Source organism: Castor canadensis, chromosome 14 (genome assembly GCF_047511655.1).
Source record: "Castor canadensis chromosome 14, mCasCan1.hap1v2, whole genome shotgun sequence".
NCBI lineage: Eukaryota > Metazoa > Chordata > Mammalia > Rodentia > Castoridae > Castor > Castor canadensis.
This window is the reverse complement of record NC_133399.1, coordinates 9,142,653-9,161,890: the sequence shown is the minus strand read 5'-3', so window position 1 is coordinate 9,161,890 and position 19,238 is coordinate 9,142,653. Positions and strand designations below refer to the sequence as shown.

Genomic DNA, 19,238 nt, shown 5'->3' with positions numbered 1-19,238 from the left:
ACAGGATGAACTCAGGCCTGTGTCTTACACTAGCTCTTCCTGGGTCATTTATTTTATAATTCCGATTAAGGAAGGTGTGTGAGTGTGTGTGTTTATATGCAAATAATGAATAGACATCAATTTCTTTATTTGGCAGTGCTGGGGATGGAACCCAGAACTTTGTGCATGCTAGGCAGTGCCCTGTCACCTGAGCCACACCCCTAGTCCTTTTTGTTTTAGTTATTTGTAGATATTTTTGCCTGGACTGTGATCCTCCCATTTATGCCTCCCCTGTTGCCGGAATTACAGGTGTGCACCGCCATGCCCAGCTTTATTGGTTGAGATTGGGGGGGGGATCTCAGTAACTTTTTGCCAGAGTTGGCCTCCTGAGTAGCTGGGATTAAGATGTGAGCCATGCCACGCACCAGCCCTTGGTGTTTTAAGACAAAGTCTCTCTATGTAGCCCTTAAATTCATTATTCTCCTGCCTCTCCCTCCTAACTGCTGGGATTACAGCTGTGAACCACTAGGCACAGCTTAGACTTAACTTTTTAAAAATTTTATTCATTTTATCAGTACTAGGGTTTGAACTCAGGGCCTCATGCTTGCTAGGCAGGAGCTCTACCACTTGAGCCACTCCACCAGCTCTTTTTGGGGTTGGGTTTTTTCAAGATGGGGTCTTGCGAACTATTTTGCCCAGGCTGGCCTCAGACTGTGATCCTCCTGATCTCTGCCTCCTAAGTAGCTAAGATTACAGGCGTGAGCCCCCAGCGCCTGGCCCAGGTTGAGTTCTGTGTGATGTCTCGAGCACGTCACCCCATTTACAGACCCGGCAGCAGCCCCTGGTGTTGGGCACTCCGTTCATGGCTAGCGTTCCTCCCTCAGCCGTTCCCCACCTCCCTCTTGCCCCAGTGGCCAGAGGGGTGGGCTGTGACATCAGTGCCAGGCAGGGTCCCTGTTGCTCCATGCCTCCCACAGGCCGGGGAGGACGTGGATTTTTCTGTGAAGTGCACGTGTCCCTGCAATTTCACCATGTACTACGAGGTGGCCGCACGGGGCAACATCGTGCTGTCAGGCCAGCAGTCCGCCCGCATCACCCAGCAGCGAAGCCAGTGGACGGCCCCTGTTCTGGACAGGTCGATTCACTTAAAACACCTTTCCAAGACGGGTGAGCCAGCCAGCAGGGACTCCTGAATCATGGAGATGGTGACGGTGCCCCAGCACGAGGATCAAGGCAAGATCCAGCCAGGGAGGAGAAGGGGGCAGCCCCCTTCATGTCTGTGGAATTGGAAGCTTTGTTAATTATCTCATGTTACACAGTTTTTTGGTGGTACTGGGATTTGAACTCAGAACCTTGTACTTGGTACAAGTACCAAGTGTTCCACCACTTAAGCCACATCTCCAGCCCTCTGCCTCACGTACCTGTGAGCCCAGGCTGGGGACAGGAGGGCAGGCAGTGACCCACTGTGGAATAGAGAGGTTCCAGCCGCTGGCTGTTGTCTCCAGGGGAAGGATGCAGGCCAGCCACAGGCCGGCTTCCGTGCTGCCCACACCCAGCTGGGCCCTCTCCATGCCCAGACCGTCCCCCTGTTTCTGTGTCCTCCCCCACACGCACCTCAGGATACTCACCTCCTACCCGCAGGCGTCTCCAACCCCCTTGTCTTTCAGTCCTCCTGCCCAAAGCAGGGTCCCCAACCTCAGCACTATGGACATTTGGGGTCAGATCATTCTCGGGGGGGGCCCTGTGCTCTGCAGAATGCTGAACAGTGTCCCTGGCTGCCACCCACCAGGTGACAGAAGTACCAAATCTCCCACATTAGGAAAACCTGAGAAGTATCCAGCCATTGTCAGTGTCCTTAGGGGACAAAGTCACTGCTGAGCGAGAATCACAAGTGGATGGATAGATAGACAATAGACAGATGGACAAATAGACAGAATGCTATGCAGGAGAGATAGATACGCAGATAGATGATAGCTAGCTACATGAGATAGGTAGACAGACAATGCATATGATGTGATACGTACCGATGGAGGGAGGAAGGGATGGATGCATGGGTGGGCGGGTATGTGGATGGATGGTGGACGGGTGGATGGATGGGTGGGTGGATGGATGGGTGGATGGATGAATGGATGGGTGGATGGATGGGTGGATGGGTGGGTGGATGGATGGATGGGTGGGTGGGTGGATGGATGGGTGGATGGGTGGATGGATGGATGGGTGGATGGGTGGATGGGTGGGTGGATGGATGGATGGGTGGATGGGTGGATGGGTGGTGGACGGGTGGATGGATGGGTGGATGGGTGGATGGATGGATGGATGGGTGGATGGATGGATGGGTGGATGGATGGATGGGTGGATGGGTGGATGGATGGTGGACGGGTGGGTGGATGGATGGATGGTGGACGGGTGGATGGATGGATGGGTGGATGGATGGATGGATGGATGATGGGTGGATGGATGGATGGATGGATGGGTGGATGGATGGATGGATGGGTGGATGGGTGGATGGATGGATGGATGGATGGGTGGATGGGTGGATGGATGGATGGGTGGATGGGTGGATGGGTGGGTGGATGGATGGATGGGTGGATGGGTGGATGGGTGGTGGACGGGTGGATGGATGGGTGGATGGGTGGATGGGTGGATGGATGGATGGATGGGTGGATGGATGGATGGATGGATGATGGGTGGATGGATGGATGGATGGATGGATGGGTGGATGGGTGGATGGATGGATGGATGGATGGGTGGATGGGTGGATGGATGGATGGATAGATGGGTGGATGGGTGGGTGGATGGATGGATGGATGGATGGATGGATTGATGGTGGATGGATGGATGGATGAGGGGTGGATGGGCGGGTGGATGGATGGTTGAATGGGTGGATGGATAATGGATGGATGAGAGATGGGTGAATAGTTGATAAATGGAAGCATAGATAGACTGACAGACAGAGAAAGGTCTTCATGCTAAGGCAGGATTTGTCACCCTCAGCACTTGTTATTTGGGGACAGGGCATCCTGTGTGTCTGTTGGGCTGTGTCTCTGGCTTCTGCCCACAGGATGCAGTAGCACCCATCAGCACTGATGACCTCAAATTCCTGCTGACATAGCCAGTGTCCCCTGGGGTGCAGAGTCCTCTTGGCTGAGAACTGCTGGCCTGAGCTGTGCTTAGGGCACAATGCGCCCCCCTTCTCTGGATCCTGTCTTCCCTCCTGGGTGAAGGGACAGGGGCAGGAAGTCTTCACAGAGCCCTTAGGCTCTGTGTGTTTTAATCTCCACCCCATGGTAACTCAAGGGGCGTCTGTCTTCCAGAGCACCTGAGTGGCCTCCTGACACCCCTTATAAACCACATGCTTTGAGGGTCCTCTCCCCATCAGGGAGGGAGTGTGAGCTTGGTTACAGTCAGCAAGCGCTGGCTGCTCACGTCTGCAGGTGGTCCTGGGTCCAGGACGGACGGATGGCTATCCTGGGGGCTGGGACGGGCTTGCCCGAGCGAGCATGTCCAGGAGGTTTGGTGCTGGCGAGGGGCAGGGGTTGCCCCTCCCCCATAGAGAGGAGAAAGTAGACAATTACAGATGACATCCAGGCCTCTCTGTAGGGTCCCCAGGTCACTCCAGAGCTGAGCCAGTGCACAGTCAGTGGTGAGGGGACAAAGCATGGGAGAGGCACCCACCCCCTGAATGCCAAACATCACAGCTGGGAGCTCTTTTTTTCTTTGTGTGGTGCTGTGACTGTGCCCAGGGTTCCCACGCTGTGTGCCACTGAACCATCCCCAGCCAAAGCAAAGATGGAGTGACCAAGGATGCGATGGGAGGCTGGGAACGAACTTACTCCCTCTCCCCACCTTGCCTCGTCTCAGGGCCCCCTCCAGCCCCAGCGGCCAAGGCCACCGTGTGTGTCACCTCTCTCCTCTAGCATGGTCCCCTTTGGCCGCCTGCTGGCTTTCTATGTCAGGGAGAATGGAGAAGGAGTGGCGGACAGTCTGCGGTTCTCAGTCAAGGCTTTCCTGGAAACCCAGGTAGAGGGTTAGGCACCAAACCAAGGACATGGGCAAGCGCCATTGGTGCTCCCTCCAGGGTGGCGGCCCAGTGCTGGGGTGGGCTGGGGATGGCCGTGTCCCCAGGTACACAGTATCACAGGTACGACTTGTGTAAAGGCTGCTTACCATGTGCCACGTGGTGACATTGTAGTCACTGACAGGTCATATGTACCATACAATCCTGTGACATTGTAATGGAGCTTAAGAATTCTGTCACCTGTGACACTGTGGTTGTCCTAATGTCATAGCAATGCCTTAGGCACATGTTTGTGGGGACACTGTTGTCACCCAACCTACTGTGCTGCCAGTCATATAAGAGAGCAGTCACAACGATGGGTGACATGTCACACTTGATAACGCCGGTAAGTGACAGTTACAGAATTATGTGTTTACTGTATAAGACTTGACATTCTTTTTTTGTTTTTTTCTCTTTTTTTGCAGTACTGGGGTTTGAACTCAGGGCCTACACCTTGAGCCACTCCACCAGCCCTTTTTTTTTTGTGATGGGTTTTTTGAGATAGGGTCTTGAGATATATTTTCTGAGGTTGGCCTCAAACTGTGATCCTCCAGATCTCTGCCTCCTGGATAGCTAGGATTACAGGCGTGAGCTCCTGGTGCCGGCTCCTGGGCGTCTCTTGCTGATAGCTTCTCTTGTGCTTAATTTGACTTTGTGTTTATTCAGCATGGCCCTCGTTGTAATAGCCCGGGTGTGCAGGAGAGCACGCCATCTAGGTTTGTGCACACACACAAAGTCCAAGGGAAAAAATCTCCTGATGAGCTTTTGAGCCTGTATCCCGTTGCTAGGCAACCCATACTATAATGGGAACCCAAGTCGTATCTTCACTGAAGTGGCTGGCAAAGTCCTCCCAAGGGAGTGCGTGTGTCACACGCAGGGAGCACGGTCTGCTGTTCTCCACCCTCTCTGGGCTCCAGATCTGCGACATGACACCATGTCCCCAGCAGCACACTCAGCCTCCTGTCCCCTCTCCTGGGAGTTTTTGAAACAAGCTGCAAGGTGCTTGCTTGCAAGTCAGCACCTGTCTCCTGGCTTCCCCCAACCCCTCCCTTTTCCCTTCTGTGTCCCTTTCACATGACCCTCTGCCCATCTCAGGTGGGGCCAGGTCCACCTGGCTGCAAGACCAGGACCCCGCAAGGTGGCAAGGACTCACTGTCTGTGGTGGGTGCTGGCTGTGGATGGGGCCCGTTCCCAGTTTCCTTGCTGTGCTTGGGCCCAGGTCTCTGTGACATATTCAGCGAATGAGACCCATCCCGGAGAGGTCGTGGACCTTCGGGTCAGAGCTGCGAGGGGCAGCTGCGTGTGTGTCACCATGGTGGATGAGAGCATCTACCTGCTCAGGTCTGGGTTTCGCCTGACTCCCACTCAGGTGAGACTGGGATCCTTCTACCTATGCCTCCTGCATAATTGGGACAGCAGGTATGCCCCACCATGCCGGCTTTTTACTTGAGATGGGGTCGTGTTAACTTTTGTCTGAGTTGGCCTTGAATCTCTATCCTCCTGATCCCTGCCTCCTGAGTATCTGGGATTACAGGTGTGAATCACTGTTCCCAGCTCCAGGTGCTCCTCTTAAAATGTATTAATATTATAAATGCCTAGCTTCTAAGGTGGTCAAAATGTGACATGCAGATGGTTCCTGACTTATGATGAGTCAACTTATGGCCTTTCAATTTTATGGAAAGTGAGATGTGTTCAGTGCAAGCTGTACTTGGAATTGTGAATTTGGATCTTTCCCTGGCATAGCACTATGTGGCCAGATTCTCTGCCATGATGCTGGTGGCAGCAGTGATTGCAGCTCCCAGGCAGCCCCGCTGTCACAGGAGGAAAGATCTGACACTCTGTGAGGCTGCAAAGCTGGGATAGTGGGTTAGGAGGGAGGGCGTCAGTGGATTCTGATTTTATGTTTTCAGCCTGTGATGAGTTTATTGGCATGCAGCCCCATTGTAAATCAAGGAGCAGCTATATAGGAAAGGAAACCAGGACAGGACCACACTAGACCGGGGAGAGATGGTTTGGCCTGAATTGACCCAGGTGCCAGTAGCTCACACCTGTAATCCCAGCTACTTGGGAGGCTGAGATCAGGAGGATCACAGTTCAAGGCCAGCCTAGGCAAATAGTTCTAAAGACTCCACCTCCAGAATAAACAGAGCAAAATGGACTGGAGGTGTGGCTCAAGTGGTAGAGCACCTGCTTTGCAAGTCCTGAGCACCAAAAAAAACAAAAGAAAGAAAGGAAAACCTCAGCTGACCAGCCCCTGTCCCCTTTCCCTCCAGGTTTTCCGGGAACTGGAAGACCACGATGTTTCTGATGCCTTTGGGGTGTCCAGGGAGGATGGACCCTTCTGGGGGGCTGGGCTGACAGCCCGACGACGCCGGCGATCCTCCATCTTCCCGGGGCCCTGGGGCGTCACCAAGGACTCTGGCTTTGCCTTCAGTGTAAGGAGAGGTGGTCTCAGGGCCTCCCACCCATTCTGAGCCCCTGTTGCCTGGAAACGAGGGTCTCCGGGCTCTGGAGCTGGGTGAGAATAGAAGCTTCCAAATGTTCTTACCGCATAACTTGTCTTTGTTTCTCACCAGTGAAAGTTCATGACCAGATCCCCACCCGCCCCCAGACACGAGGACAGAGTGTCAAGCAGTCACACAGTGCTCAACAACAGGGACGCTCTGACCAGTGTGTTGCTAGGCCACCTCATGTGTGTACTTACAGATGTCCAGCTCGGTGGTCCCTGTGTGTAGTCTACTGTGCCCAGGGCTTCAATCAACAAACGACATGGCATTGAACTAAGCACAAGAAGGAATGGTACCCTTAAGAAAGGGGGACAAAAGAGATGGAGAAGCCAGGCATGGCAGTACATGCCTGTAATCCCAGCTTCTTGGGAGGCAGAGATGGGAGGATTTGTTGAAGTTTGAGGCCAGCCTGGGTAAAAAGTTAGCAAGACCCCATCTCAAATCAGTTAGTAAGCCAGGCATGGTGCTGTGCTCCTGTGATCCCAGCTACATGGGAGGCGTAGGTAGGAGGATCTCAGTCCAAGGCCAGCCCTGGGGAAAACGTGAGACCCTATCTGAAAAATAAGTAAAGCAAAAAGGGCTGGCCGAGTGGCTCAAGTGGTGGAGCTCCTGCCTAGCAAGTGCGAGGCCCTGGGTTCAAATCCCCCATCCCCTGCCCAGGTCCTGGCAGCTTCGATCTGCTTCCTGTCTCTGTGGATTTGCCCTTACTGGACATTTCCTGTCAGTGGATCTCACACCGTGTGGCCAGCATGTTCTTGCCTCTGCTTGATGTCACTTGGTTTCACGACCCCTTCAGTCAGTGCCACCAAGTCCACAGCAGAGGGCTGGACCCCCACCCCCACCCACCACCCCACAGTCACCCAGCAGCACTGTCAGGCCTGAAGCAACGAGGGCTTTCTTCATTCCCACTGGTGACCAGGGCCATCACCGTCCACCTCCCCCCATTGGTTGAGATGTTCTCTGTTGCCTAGGAAACGGGGCTGCTGGTGATGACGGACAGGGTGAGCCTGAACCATGGACTGGACGGCAGCCTGTACACCCAAGAGGTTGTCCCTGCCTTCCAGCCCCACACAGGGACCCTGGTGGCTGCGGCGCCTTCCAGACCACCCCCCAGGTATGTCCTGACCTCCATGGTGACACGGTTGGGGGCTTGTCGTAGTCCATCCTGGCTGCTGTGACACAGTACCATAGACTGGGTGCGTGTACACACAGAGAGTAAATTTACTGCTCGTTCACAGTTCTGGGGTGCAAGTAGTCAAGACCAAGGTGCTGCGGACTCACCTTCTGCTTCACAGATGGCACCTTCTTGCTGTGTTCTCACATTTCAGAATGGATGAGGGAGCCTTCTTGGGTCTCTATTTAGAAGGGTGCTGTAATAAAAAGCCTGAGGCAGGTTCACTTTAAAGAAAAGAGGTTTGAGCCAGGCATTGGTGGCTACTTGGGAGGTTGAGATATGGAGGATTGAGGTTCGAGACCAGACTGAGCAAATAGTTCCAAAGACCCCCATCTCCAAAATAACCAGAGCAAAATGGACTGGAGGAGTGGCTCACGCAGTAGAGAGCCTGCTTTGCAAGCACAAAGCCCTGAGTTCAAACCCCAGTCCCAGAGAGAGAGCTTTCTTGCCCTGCCTGACTCTGTGCTGGGGACCTTGGTCTTCTCAGCCTTTCCTTCCTGGGCGCACATTTGACAGGCCAGTGACAGGGCCTGCAGGGTCCTGGCTTCCAGAGTCCCCATCAGGGCACTGGGGAGCCAGGCTGTCCACTGTCGTTGGGGCCCACATGGAAGCAGTCGAGGATGTGGAGGCCACCCCGGGCCTCGCCCACCATGTGCAGGGCACCCAGGGCAAGGTGTGGAGCAGATTCAGTGGCAGCTTCCTGAAATCCAAAGCCAGGAAGGCAGTGAGAGATCCCCGCGTGGAGCGGCCTCAGAGATGCCTGGAGAGCCAGGCCAGCCCTGGTGCCACCGGGCCATGGAGTTTCTTACCATGCGTGTGTGGTTAAAATGATCTTCAAACACGATGGAGGGTGTGAGATTCAAGTCTCTCCCCCGCCCCTAGACTTACGATGAATTATGGTGAATAATGAGATAATCTCCCTCCCTCCCTCCCCTCCCCTTCCATTTCTGTGCATATATAAATTAAAAAGAACCACTAACAGAAGAATACTTTAAAATTACTAATAGTTTATGAGACTCCCGCATCCCCAAAATAACCAGAGCACAATGGACTGGAGGTGTGACTCACCAGTAGAGCACCTGCTTTGCAAGCACAAAGTCCTGAGTTCAAATCCAAGTCCCACCCCCCAAAAATTATTATTCTGTACCTTTGTAAGTTCACAGTAAGTCTTGGAGACCATTCCGCATCAGTATACACACTTGCCTCGTTCTTTTTCACTGATGTATAATACTCCATCTGTGGATATGCTACCATTTTATTACTCAGTCCCCCGCTAATGGATCCTTTGACAAGTCCCTATACTGCGGCCATCTCTTTGCCTGTGGGTATTTCCAGAGCCTTTCCTATAAGAGCTATCACAGGCAGGAAGGATGTGAGCATTGTTAATTTTCAGAAGTTTTATGTGGGCTGCTTTTGATTTTTCAAGTAAGGGCCAGTCCCTCAGGGAGGTGAGCTGCAAGGTATGTGAAGTGAAAACAGAATGAAAGGAAAGAGGAAGGGGGCTGGCAGAGTGGCTCGAGTGGTAGAGTGCCTGCTTAGCAAGTGTGAGGCCCAGAGTTCAAATCCCAGTACTGCCCAAAAACAGGAACGAGGAAGGGATAGGAGAGGGACATGGAAAGTTCAGGAAATACTCAGGGAGGGAAATGGACAAAGGGAAGGACACAAGGTGGTCCCTGCCAACCTTCTGACCTTCCCCATCTGGGAGATGAGCCACCTCTGTTTATTTAAGGTGGACCCTGCCAAGCCTTTGATGGCCTGCCTCTACTATTCCCAACTGAGTGAAATGTTTACCTTGCAAGATAAAAGAATTAATATGTTTAGGCCAGGCATGGTGGCTCACGCCTGTAATCCCAGCTATGAGGGAGGGAGAGGTGCGAGAATCTTGGTCCAAGGCCAGCTGGGCAAAAGCACGAGACCCTATCTGATAAATAGCTAAAGCAAATAAAGACTGGTGGGGTGGCTCAAGTAGTAGAGTGCCTGCCTAACAAAGGCGAGGCCCTGAGTTCAAATCCCTGTACCCCCCAAAATATTAATATGCTATGTCCTAATCAATTAGAATGTTACCCTTCCAGTAAAAAAAATTATCATATCTAATCAAATGGAATGTGAAGCCTTCCAGTAAGAGAGTTAACATATTCTGTCCTAACAAAGTGACATTTTTTTGTTTTATGGTTTTTGGTGGCACTGGGGTTTGAACTCAGGGCCTCACGCTTGCCAGGCTGGCGCTCTACCACTGGAGCCACTCCACCAGCTCACGTGAAACGTTAACTTGCCAGGTAATAAATTTGTCGCACCCATGACACTTGAACCATTCACTTTCTTTAATTTTCATAGGGCACAGAAGAGAAAAAGGACTTTGCTCCCCGAAACCTGGCTTTGGCGGTGCCTCACCATCAGGTGTGCTGACATTCTTTCTCTGGCTTGTCTTTGCGGCTCCCGTCAGTCACTCACGCAAGTCCAGGGCATCCCCGGCCACCAGCCTCCAAGTGAGACACCACACATCTTTCTCTGCCACCAAGACTCAAGGCCGTGAACTCGGCCTTGGACGCCTACCCGCGCAGAATCGAGTTGAGGTCTCTGAGCCCCTGGGGTGACTCGCTCTGTTTGCACAGTGAGCTCAGCAGAACCGTCACTTGACCCACGCCCGCCCTGCTCCTCGGGGGACACACTGCCTCTTCGGCCCGTTTCCTTTCTAGATAGTTTCTTTTTTTCCCATTTTAGCTCCCTTGGAGCCAAATCTCCACCAGATATACAATTAGCTTTTTTTTGTTCTTCCACTGCTCCTTGCCCTGGGGACCTCATAGAAGGTGGCAGTGCCTGGCCCTGGCAAACCAGTGTGGCATGAAAATTCTGACCCCGGCTCTGGGGTGCAGCAGCAGGTGATCCAAATGCTAGGCCAGGTCTATTTTTGAGGTGCCAGGTGCTGTGTCACACGGTCAGCAGAGCCAGGGGTCCCTCAGGCCGCCCACTTGTGTGTGCGTGTGGTCAGAACAGCCCCCAATGGCGGCGTTGGTTCTGGAAGTCCAGTCGTGCGACGGGCTGTCTGTCCATCCTCATTCAGGTTTCCACTTGGGCTGGGAGTGCTGCTCAGTGGTTAGCGCCTGCCCAGCGTGTGTGACGCCCTGGGTTCCATCCTGAGCTCTGAAAAACAATTCCACTTTCTGGGTGCCAGGTGATGTTTTGGGGGTCAACAATGGCAAGAATGAGTGTCCCCTGCCCTTGTGAAATTTGCAGGTCAGCCACAGGTGTCCACAGGCACATCCCCCAATATAGGCGGGAAGAATGGGCGCGCTAGCAAGAAATGGTCAGCAGGGGGCGCTGGCGAGTGTCCACCTGCCGGAAGGGACCACAGGGTTGGGAGACCCATAGAAGGCTTGAGCCCTAGCCATTTGGGATTTGGGACACGGTGTGTCCCCTCCCCTCTGTTAGCCAGAGCAAGGAAGGATCAGACCAGGCAGGGTGAGCAGGGACGAGGCTCCCGAAAGGGTGGCTGTGTTTCACGGAATTGTGGACAGGTAACAAAATCAACCATCTTGATCATTTGCAAGTGTCCAGTAAAGGAGCATTATAGACATTCATGTTGTCATGCAACTGTCCCCTCCGTCCATCTGCAGGACTCTGCACTTTGCAAAAATGAAACTCTGTTCCCAATTAAACACTCAGTCTCCCTCTGCCCCTCCCAGCCCCTGGCACCCACCATGCTGCTTTCTGTCTCTAGGAAAATTTATGGGGACTTAGGGACCTGATTGCATGCAGTTATGGTGTTTGTCCCTTTGTGACTGGCTTTGTACAGTCACTGCCCCCCTCAACCTTATCTATGGTTGCAGTTACCCGTGGCTAACCCTGGTCCAAAATATTAAATGGAGAGCAGGGTGTGGTGGTGCATGACTGTAATCCCAACACTGGGAAGTCTGAGGCAGGAGCACTGCAAGTTGAAAGCCAACCTGAACTACAAGAGACTGTCTCAAAAAATAGTTAAGTGCAAAATCCCAGAAGTAAACAATTTTTGTATAAGTTTTATATTGCATTTAGTCTTTCGAGTAGCATGTGAAATCCCTCTCCATCCTTCTCGGTCCTGTCCAGGATTTGAATCGTCCAATGTGTCTGTGTTGTATATGCTACCTGCCCGTTACTCATGCAGTAGCCATCTCAGTAATCAGAGCCACTGTCATGGCATTATAGTGTGTGTTCAAGTGACCTTTTTATTAATGGCCCAAAGAGCAAGAGGAGTGACGATGGCAACTTGAATGGGTCAGAGGAGCCATAATGTGCCTTGGTGATGTGAAAAAATATCTCTTTTTTTTGTGACAGCACAGATTTGAACTCAGGGCCTCATGCTTACTAGGCAGGTGCTTTTACTGTTCGAGCCACTCTGCCAGCCCCAAAATGATGTCTTACTGCAATAAGGTATTTTGAGAGAGAGAGAGGAGGGGACTTATTTCAGTACATTGTGGAAAGAATAACAGTGTTTCATTGTTATTTTGTTCTTATTGTTTTTAATCTCTTACTGTGCCTGACTTACAATTTAAACTTTTTGGGCATATAAAATAGAGGAAGAAGCACGGTAGAGATACAGGGTCCAGGCACGAGCGTTAGTACTGTCAGCCATGTACAAAAGGGACAGAATCTGCAGCGAATATTAAATAAGGTGGCTTTAGCAGAAACATAGGAACAAGGTGACACACTGACAGGAGGACAATCCGCACTAGCAGAGGCTTGGAGGAACCCAAGCCTACATTTCTCCTGGGAACTGGGGCTAATGAGTATGCTTTGTTTTGTTTTGTTTTTGCTAATCCAGAGTTTACAGTGACTTCATAGAACGTAACTTGTGAAATAATGACAATTCACTGTATTATTTTTAGATATTTTTCTTTCATTATTATTATTACTTTTCTTTTTGGTTGGCCTGGGGTTTGAACTCAGGACTTGGTGCTTGCAAAGCAGATGCTCTACCACTTGAACTCCACCTCCAGTCCATTTTGTTCTGGTTATTTTGGAGATAGGGTCTTGAGCACTGTTTGCCTGGTCTGGCCTCGAACTGCGATCCTCCTGATCTCTGCCTCCCAAGTAGCTGGGATTACAGGTGTGAGCCATGGGTGCCCAGCCTATTATTATTTTTTCGACACAGCTCTCACTATGTTGCCTGGGCCAGCTTCAAACTCCTGGGCTGCAGCACTGCTCCTGCCTCAGTCTCCCCGTAGCTGGGACCACAGGTGTGCACCCCCACTGTATATTAGGCATCTTGCTGAATTCGCCCCGTCTCCTTAGAACACCCTAAGTGAGCAGTCCCATCAGTTCAGTGGCTCTGTCCCTGGAGCTGGGCAGAATGTGCACCACCAACGTCCTCACTCAGAGCCCGCATTGGGTGGGTCCTGCCTTCATTTACCTCCGGAGATGTCATGTCTTCTGTGACAGTGAGAGACGGCTTTCTCCTGTCACACATGCTCCCATAGTGCCTAAAATGCTCATTCCTGGGCTCCCGGCCACAGAGAAGGACCCACGTGTGTCCCCTCTCTTCTCTCCGTAGTGACCCGTCTGGGGAGGAGACCCTCAGCGTGCAGGTGCCTGACTCCATCACCAGCTGGGTGGGTGAGGCCGTGGGTCTGTCTCCCTCTCGGGGCCTGGGCATTGCCAGGCCCTCTCTGCTGAGGTCCTTCAAGCCCTTCTTCATGGACTTTACCCTGCCCCCTCTCGTCATCCGTGGACAGCAGGTCAAGATCCCGTTCAGTACATACAACTACATGGACAGCTGTGCCGAGGTACTGACCCCCCTGCCCCCCAAAATACACGCCTTTCCTGTTTGCTGGAGGCCCTGGCATCTTTATTATCGGAGACAAGGCAGGAGTGAGAGGTGTCTGAGTCCATTTGGCATTACTGTAACAAAATTCTACAGGCTGGGTAACTTTATAGAGTAAAGAGGTTTGCATATTCATTTTTTAAAATTAATTTGGTGGTGAGGATGGGACCCAGGGTCTCCCACAGATACAATACAAGCTCTACCACTCAGCTATACACCCAGCCCTGCAAGGTTTATTTTGCAGGTTTTCTCTTTTTTGGGTAGCAGCACTTGGACTTGAACTCAGGGCTTGGGCTTGCAAAGCAGATGCTCTACTGCTTGAGCCACACTTCCAGCCCTGGCTTATGGTTCTTGAGGCCAAAGGTTGAAGGGCTGTGTCTGGCGGTGGCCTTCTTCTTGCTTGCAGTGTTCTGAGGTGGTTCAGGACACCACATGACAAGAGACCAGGAGCACATGTGTGTCTAAGTCCTTTGTTCTCGCTCCCTTTTCCTCTAATACCACCATGGTATGGGGGGCTCCACCCTGATCTAGTTCTAAACACCACAGTCAGATTGAGTTTCTGCCCTTGCGGGACCTCACGGTGAGGAAAAAATGTCATCCCATGAATCCTCGAGGGACATCCAAACCATAGCAGATGAGGCCAGCCTGGGGGTGGGGGATCTGGGAGGGTCACAGTGTCTTTGTTATCAAGCAAGCAGGGACCAGGTGGGGACACCCTCTGATTCACAGAGGCATCTGATTCCACCTGGTGGGGGGTTGTGTGGGAGGATCGGGGGCGATGATTTAACGAGCCCACCCTCTGGCTTCCTGCCTTTCAGAGGCCTGGAGTCCAGTATCACATGCAATGGTCTGGAACAGAGGGTAAATATTTCACCTCTGCCCAGCCATATGGCTTCTGTCACAGCAATGCAATCCCACCATTACAGCTAAAGAGTGCCACAGGAGACCTGTACCTGAATGGATCTGGCTGTGTGCCAATAAAACTTTATTCTACGTTCGGAAATCTGTTACATAGGATTTTCATGTGGAACAAAATATCACCCTTTTTCTTTTCTTTTCTCTTCTTTTCCTTTTTCTTTTTTCTTCCCTCCTTTCTCTCTTTCCTATATGTATCATGTATCAATCATCTCTCTCTCTCTCTCTCTCTCTCTCTCTCTCTCTCTCTCTCTCTCTCTCCCTCTCTCATCTATATTGCTCTCCTGGGCTCAAATGATCCTCTAACCTCAGCCTCCCATGTTGCTGGGACTACAGGTATGCACAACCATGCCCAGCTAAAAATACCATTCTTCTTTTGATTTTTTTCCCTCTGACCCGTTTCACAAGTGTAAGAACCACTCTTAGCCTGTGGGTCCTCCCTATAGAAACAGGTGGTCCGGTGAGGTCTGTGAGGTCGTAGTTTGGGCATGCTGTCCAGCCTGTTGGTGTGGCAGTTTTAGCAAGGTGTCAGGCAGGGGGGTGAGGATGGGGAGGACAGAAGGGTCACAGCTCCTCTGGGAAGAAATCGGGGAAACTGCTGTATTAGTGTCACAGTTCAGGAGGCCAGAAGTCAAACGTCAAGGTGTGGGCAGGCTGGATCCCTCCTGGGACCATGAGGGAGAATCCATCCCAGGCGACTGGTGGCTCCTGCCATCCCTGCCATCCCTTGGGTTGTGGCCACATCACTCCAGTCCCAGCCTCCATCTTCTCAGGGCCTCCTCCTTCTCTGCATGTTTCTCTGTGCCTGTCTCTTCTTCTTGTAGGGACACCAGTCATATTGGATTGGAGTCCACCCTCATGACTTTGTCATAGCTTGATTACATTGGCAAAGGCCTTATTTGCAAATGAGGTCACATTCACAGGCCCCTGGCATTGGGACGTCAGCACATCTTTTGGGGGTGTAGAGATGTCCCCAGTGTCCACAGTTCTGTCTATGACATTGCCGTGAGGAGGTGGGCTTGGGCTGACCTCGAAGACAGGGACGACTTCAGACCCTGGTGATGGGGGGGGGGTGGCCAGAGAGGTGGCAGGAGCTGTGGAGACCAACAGCAAGTGAGAGTGTGTTGGAGGCCTGGTGGTGTGGGGCCAGCAGGGCTGTGGCAGGGGACAGGCTAGGCCATCATCTTCCTTTGCTTGTCTGAGCCTCAGGAGCCATCTTGTCAGCTGGTGGATGGAGGAAGAGGGAAGAGGGATGGAGTCCTCCCCACTGTGGATGGGGTCAGCCCACAAAGGAGAGACCAGGTGGACTCTGGGGACATCTCTGACACGGCCAGTACTGATGGGAACTGTAGCCCACACCCCCAGGACATTGTGGAAACCAATGTCTCAAACTTCTAAATCCTGAAAAATGGGGCTTCTGGCCAAGGAGTGGCTGGAATTTGTGACCCAGAGGGCAGAGCAGCTGCTGAGGTGGAAATGGGGTCCTTGAGCCAGCACTGTGGTCCCCTGCCATCCTCTTTTCTGTCCCCCCACCCCCAGACATCCCTTAGGTTTTTTATTTTTTGTTGGCAGCACTGGGGTTTGAACTCAGGGCCTCACACTTGCTAGGCAGGCGCTCTACCCCCTGAGCCACACGGCCACCCTGTTGCACATTGGTTATTTTTGAGATAGGGTGTCGTTTTTTGGGCAAGGCCAGCTGGGACCCACTTATGCCTCTGGCACAGCTGGAGTGACAGTTGTGAGCCACTGTGCCTGGCTCCTTCAAGCTTTCTGCTGGTATACTGACTCATTTTGCCTCAGTTTCCCCATCTGTATATGACAGATGAGCGCTAAGCTTCCCGTGCTCACCCCTGCAGGCTGTTCTAGGGTGGGAGGATGAGAGAAGACACAAGGGACACTGGGGACCCTGGAAGGGGATGGCTACACATTGTCATGATTTCCAAGCCTGGCCCTGAGTGGAGGGCAGCTGTGTTCTGAGTCACGTGACCTCCAGTTGACATGAAATCCTTTGTGACTCTTCCCATGACAAAGTCTATGATCCCACTGGGTAATTACAGCTGCTCGGGGACACATGACCCATGTCGCACAGGCATGTCTGTGCTAGGAAAGGACTTTTTACCTTTGTCTTCCGCTGCCATCGAACAGGTGTGACACCAAGATGAACCTTTGACTCCCGGGGTCTATTTTACTCTATAACGGTGACACGTGCCATGTTTACTCACATACAGGCTTTTTGTCTTCTGGATCTTTACTTAAAAGATCATTTCAAGTTAAAAAAAATGATCTGTCACTGCAGATCCCAGAATACAAATGAAGTACCCAGAAGCCACCAGAGACAAATTCCTGGGTGGAAAATGTTGGTGGTTCTAATTCATTTGGTCACTCAAAAGCTGCATCCTGCTGGGATGCGGCTGGCCAGAGGAGGTGACAGAGGGGCACAAGAAACCCAGAGCAGGTCCCCAGGCGGGGTGGGAGCTTGCTCTGACAGTAATGGAAAAGGGGCCTCCAGGGGACAGTCAGGTTCTGCAGAGCGCTGGTGGGCTGGCTGTCCACAGTGGGTGGCAGGGTGGGGCGGTGGGCTGCAGGGCTCTGGGAGGCTGCCAGGACTCCAGCCCTCTCATTTGCCACACTCTGCAGGTGCACCTGAAGGTCTCGGTCCCCAAGGGCGTCCAATTCGTGGGGCATCCCAGCCAACGCCACCTGACCAAGAAGCTGTGCGTGCCCCGTGGGGAGACTGATCCCACCTGGCTCGTCCTGTCCCTCGGTGACCTGGGGCTTGCCAACATCACAGGTGAGGGTGCCTGCCTTCAAGTCAGCAGGGGCCTGTGGGACAGAGGGGACAGCCCACAGGGAGGGGTGCAGGCCCTGTGGTGGACCCGGGCGTCTCCCTGGAGGAGCATCCAGAGCACACGCGTGAGCACACAGAGACGTGCACACGCATGTGCACGCACGCCCAGGAGGATGGTGGGGGACCTGCTCTCCGTCAAATCTCTCAGCCAAAGCCCTCGCCTACGGTGACACAAGCTACTGCCGGGACAGGAGGCCCAGCAAACAGGCGGAGGCGGATGGCACCGACCAGAGGGTCCCCGTGGGGACGGACCACGTCAGGCGCAGCGTGATGGTCGAGGGAAGCCCACGTCCTCGCCTGCGGTGCTCCGCCCCGGCCTCGAGGAGGCCACTCTGAGCCCAGTGTCCCCTCCGTCACCTCTGTTCCCTCTGTCTCAGCCTGAAGGAGCACCGCGCTCGTACACCTACAACGTGTTCTTCTGTCCCAACGGAGTCCCCTGTGCCTGCCCGCCTGCCCTGGGGACAGAGGGCACAGCCATTAGGAGGTGAGAGGTCCCCAGTGACACCACGTGAGCTAGAGTGAGGGCCGGGCGTAGTCACACACACAAGTGCATACAGCAGGCGACAAGCCCTGGCTCCCTTTTTGTGCTGCAGTCTACGTGTGTTGCTGTCTGCACCTTGGAATGCTACTCAGTAACAAAAAGGGACAAATTACTGATAAAACAATGTGGATGAATCTGGGAGGAAGGAAATCTTTGAAAAATCCAGAAGGAATCTTTAGATGACACAAATGATTCTACCTATGGGCCAAGCATGGTGACTCATGCCTGTAATCCCAGCTGCTCTGGAGGCAGAGATCTGGAGGATCAAGGATCGAGGCCAGCCTGGGCAAACAGTTCTGAAAACCTCATGTCTACAAAAGAACCAGGCTTCCGGCTACTCGGGAGGTGCAAGTAGCAGGATCACCATCCAAGGCGCTGGTCCTGTGACCGTATCTGAAAAATAACCGAGCAAGCAGTAGAGTGCCTGCCGCCGGGTCTCGCACTTGCTAGGTGGCACTCTACCAGTTGAGCCTCTCCACCAGCCTTCCTTAGAGAGTACTGGGATTACAGGCGTGCACTACCTCTCCCGGCTAACTGACTTGGGTCTGTGTCCAGTGTCTCGCCGTCTCTGTCGGGTTTGTGCCCCATAGGTTTGGCTGGCGTCGGTGACATGGCTGAACAGTGCGTGTCCTCTGGGCCTCCTGAGCTGTGCGCAGAGCCATGGTGGGGGCTGCCGCCCGTGTCCTGTGCTCACCTGCTGTCACAGGTGGGACCCTTGGGGCTCACTCCAGCCCCCCCCTCGTGTCCTGTGCTCCATCCAGAGAGAGTCCACGCCTCCACCCCCAGCAAGTACGAGTTCCAGTACATACCGCAGCCTCAGGACCTCACCCGTTTTGACGTGGCCGGGCGAGCACACGACAATGACTGGGTGACCTTGTCCTCCGGGCCCCAGGACTCAGCGGGCATGCTGGAGATGGTCCTAAGAGGCCACCAGAACACCAGGTCATGGATCTCCACCAGCAAGGTGGGCGAGCCTGTGGTCGGCGCCCACACACCCAAGATCCTCTCCTGGCACGAGTTCAGAACCTTCTGGATCAGCTGGCACCGCGGGCTCATTCAGGTGCCTTGGGACGGGCAGGGGCAGGCACAGAAACCACACGACACTCTGGGATTTCCTGTTTCCCATTCTGTGTCAGGATCTATCAGGGGTCAGGAGTGGCGAGGGGTGGTAGTGGGTGGTCCAGGAGAAAGGAAGAGTGCGTGTGAGAAGGTGGAAGGGGACTGGACCATGGAAATGGGATATTTAGAAATGAATAGCTAACGTAGCGTCCTAGAAGAGGGACATAGACAAAGGGGTTTTGAAGTATGAATAGGAGCTTACCTGGTAAAACAGGGTGCAGAGATATTTCAGGTATAGGGGAGAGTGTGATAAAAGCCTAGAAGTTCCTGATAACTTTGCAACTTGCAGATATTAATTTAA

At 53.0% G+C, this 19,238-nt stretch overlaps 1 protein-coding gene across 1 annotated transcript in view; it reads left to right on the top strand.

The window, feature by feature from the left end:
* Positions 1 to 19,238, top strand: part of Cpamd8 (C3 and PZP like alpha-2-macroglobulin domain containing 8) — a 59,082-nt gene that overhangs the window by 20,137 nt on the left and 19,707 nt on the right. The window contains 12 exon segments of the mRNA XM_074053755.1: positions 957 to 1,146; positions 3,841 to 3,889; positions 3,891 to 3,999; positions 5,256 to 5,405; positions 6,310 to 6,471; positions 7,515 to 7,657; positions 10,052 to 10,114; positions 13,245 to 13,476; positions 17,067 to 17,220; positions 17,426 to 17,557; positions 17,656 to 17,708; positions 18,582 to 18,878. Of these exon segments, the coding sequence (XP_073909856.1) occupies positions 957 to 1,146; positions 3,841 to 3,889; positions 3,891 to 3,999; positions 5,256 to 5,405; positions 6,310 to 6,471; positions 7,515 to 7,657; positions 10,052 to 10,114; positions 13,245 to 13,476; positions 17,067 to 17,220; positions 17,426 to 17,557; positions 17,656 to 17,708; positions 18,582 to 18,878 (1,734 nt within the window).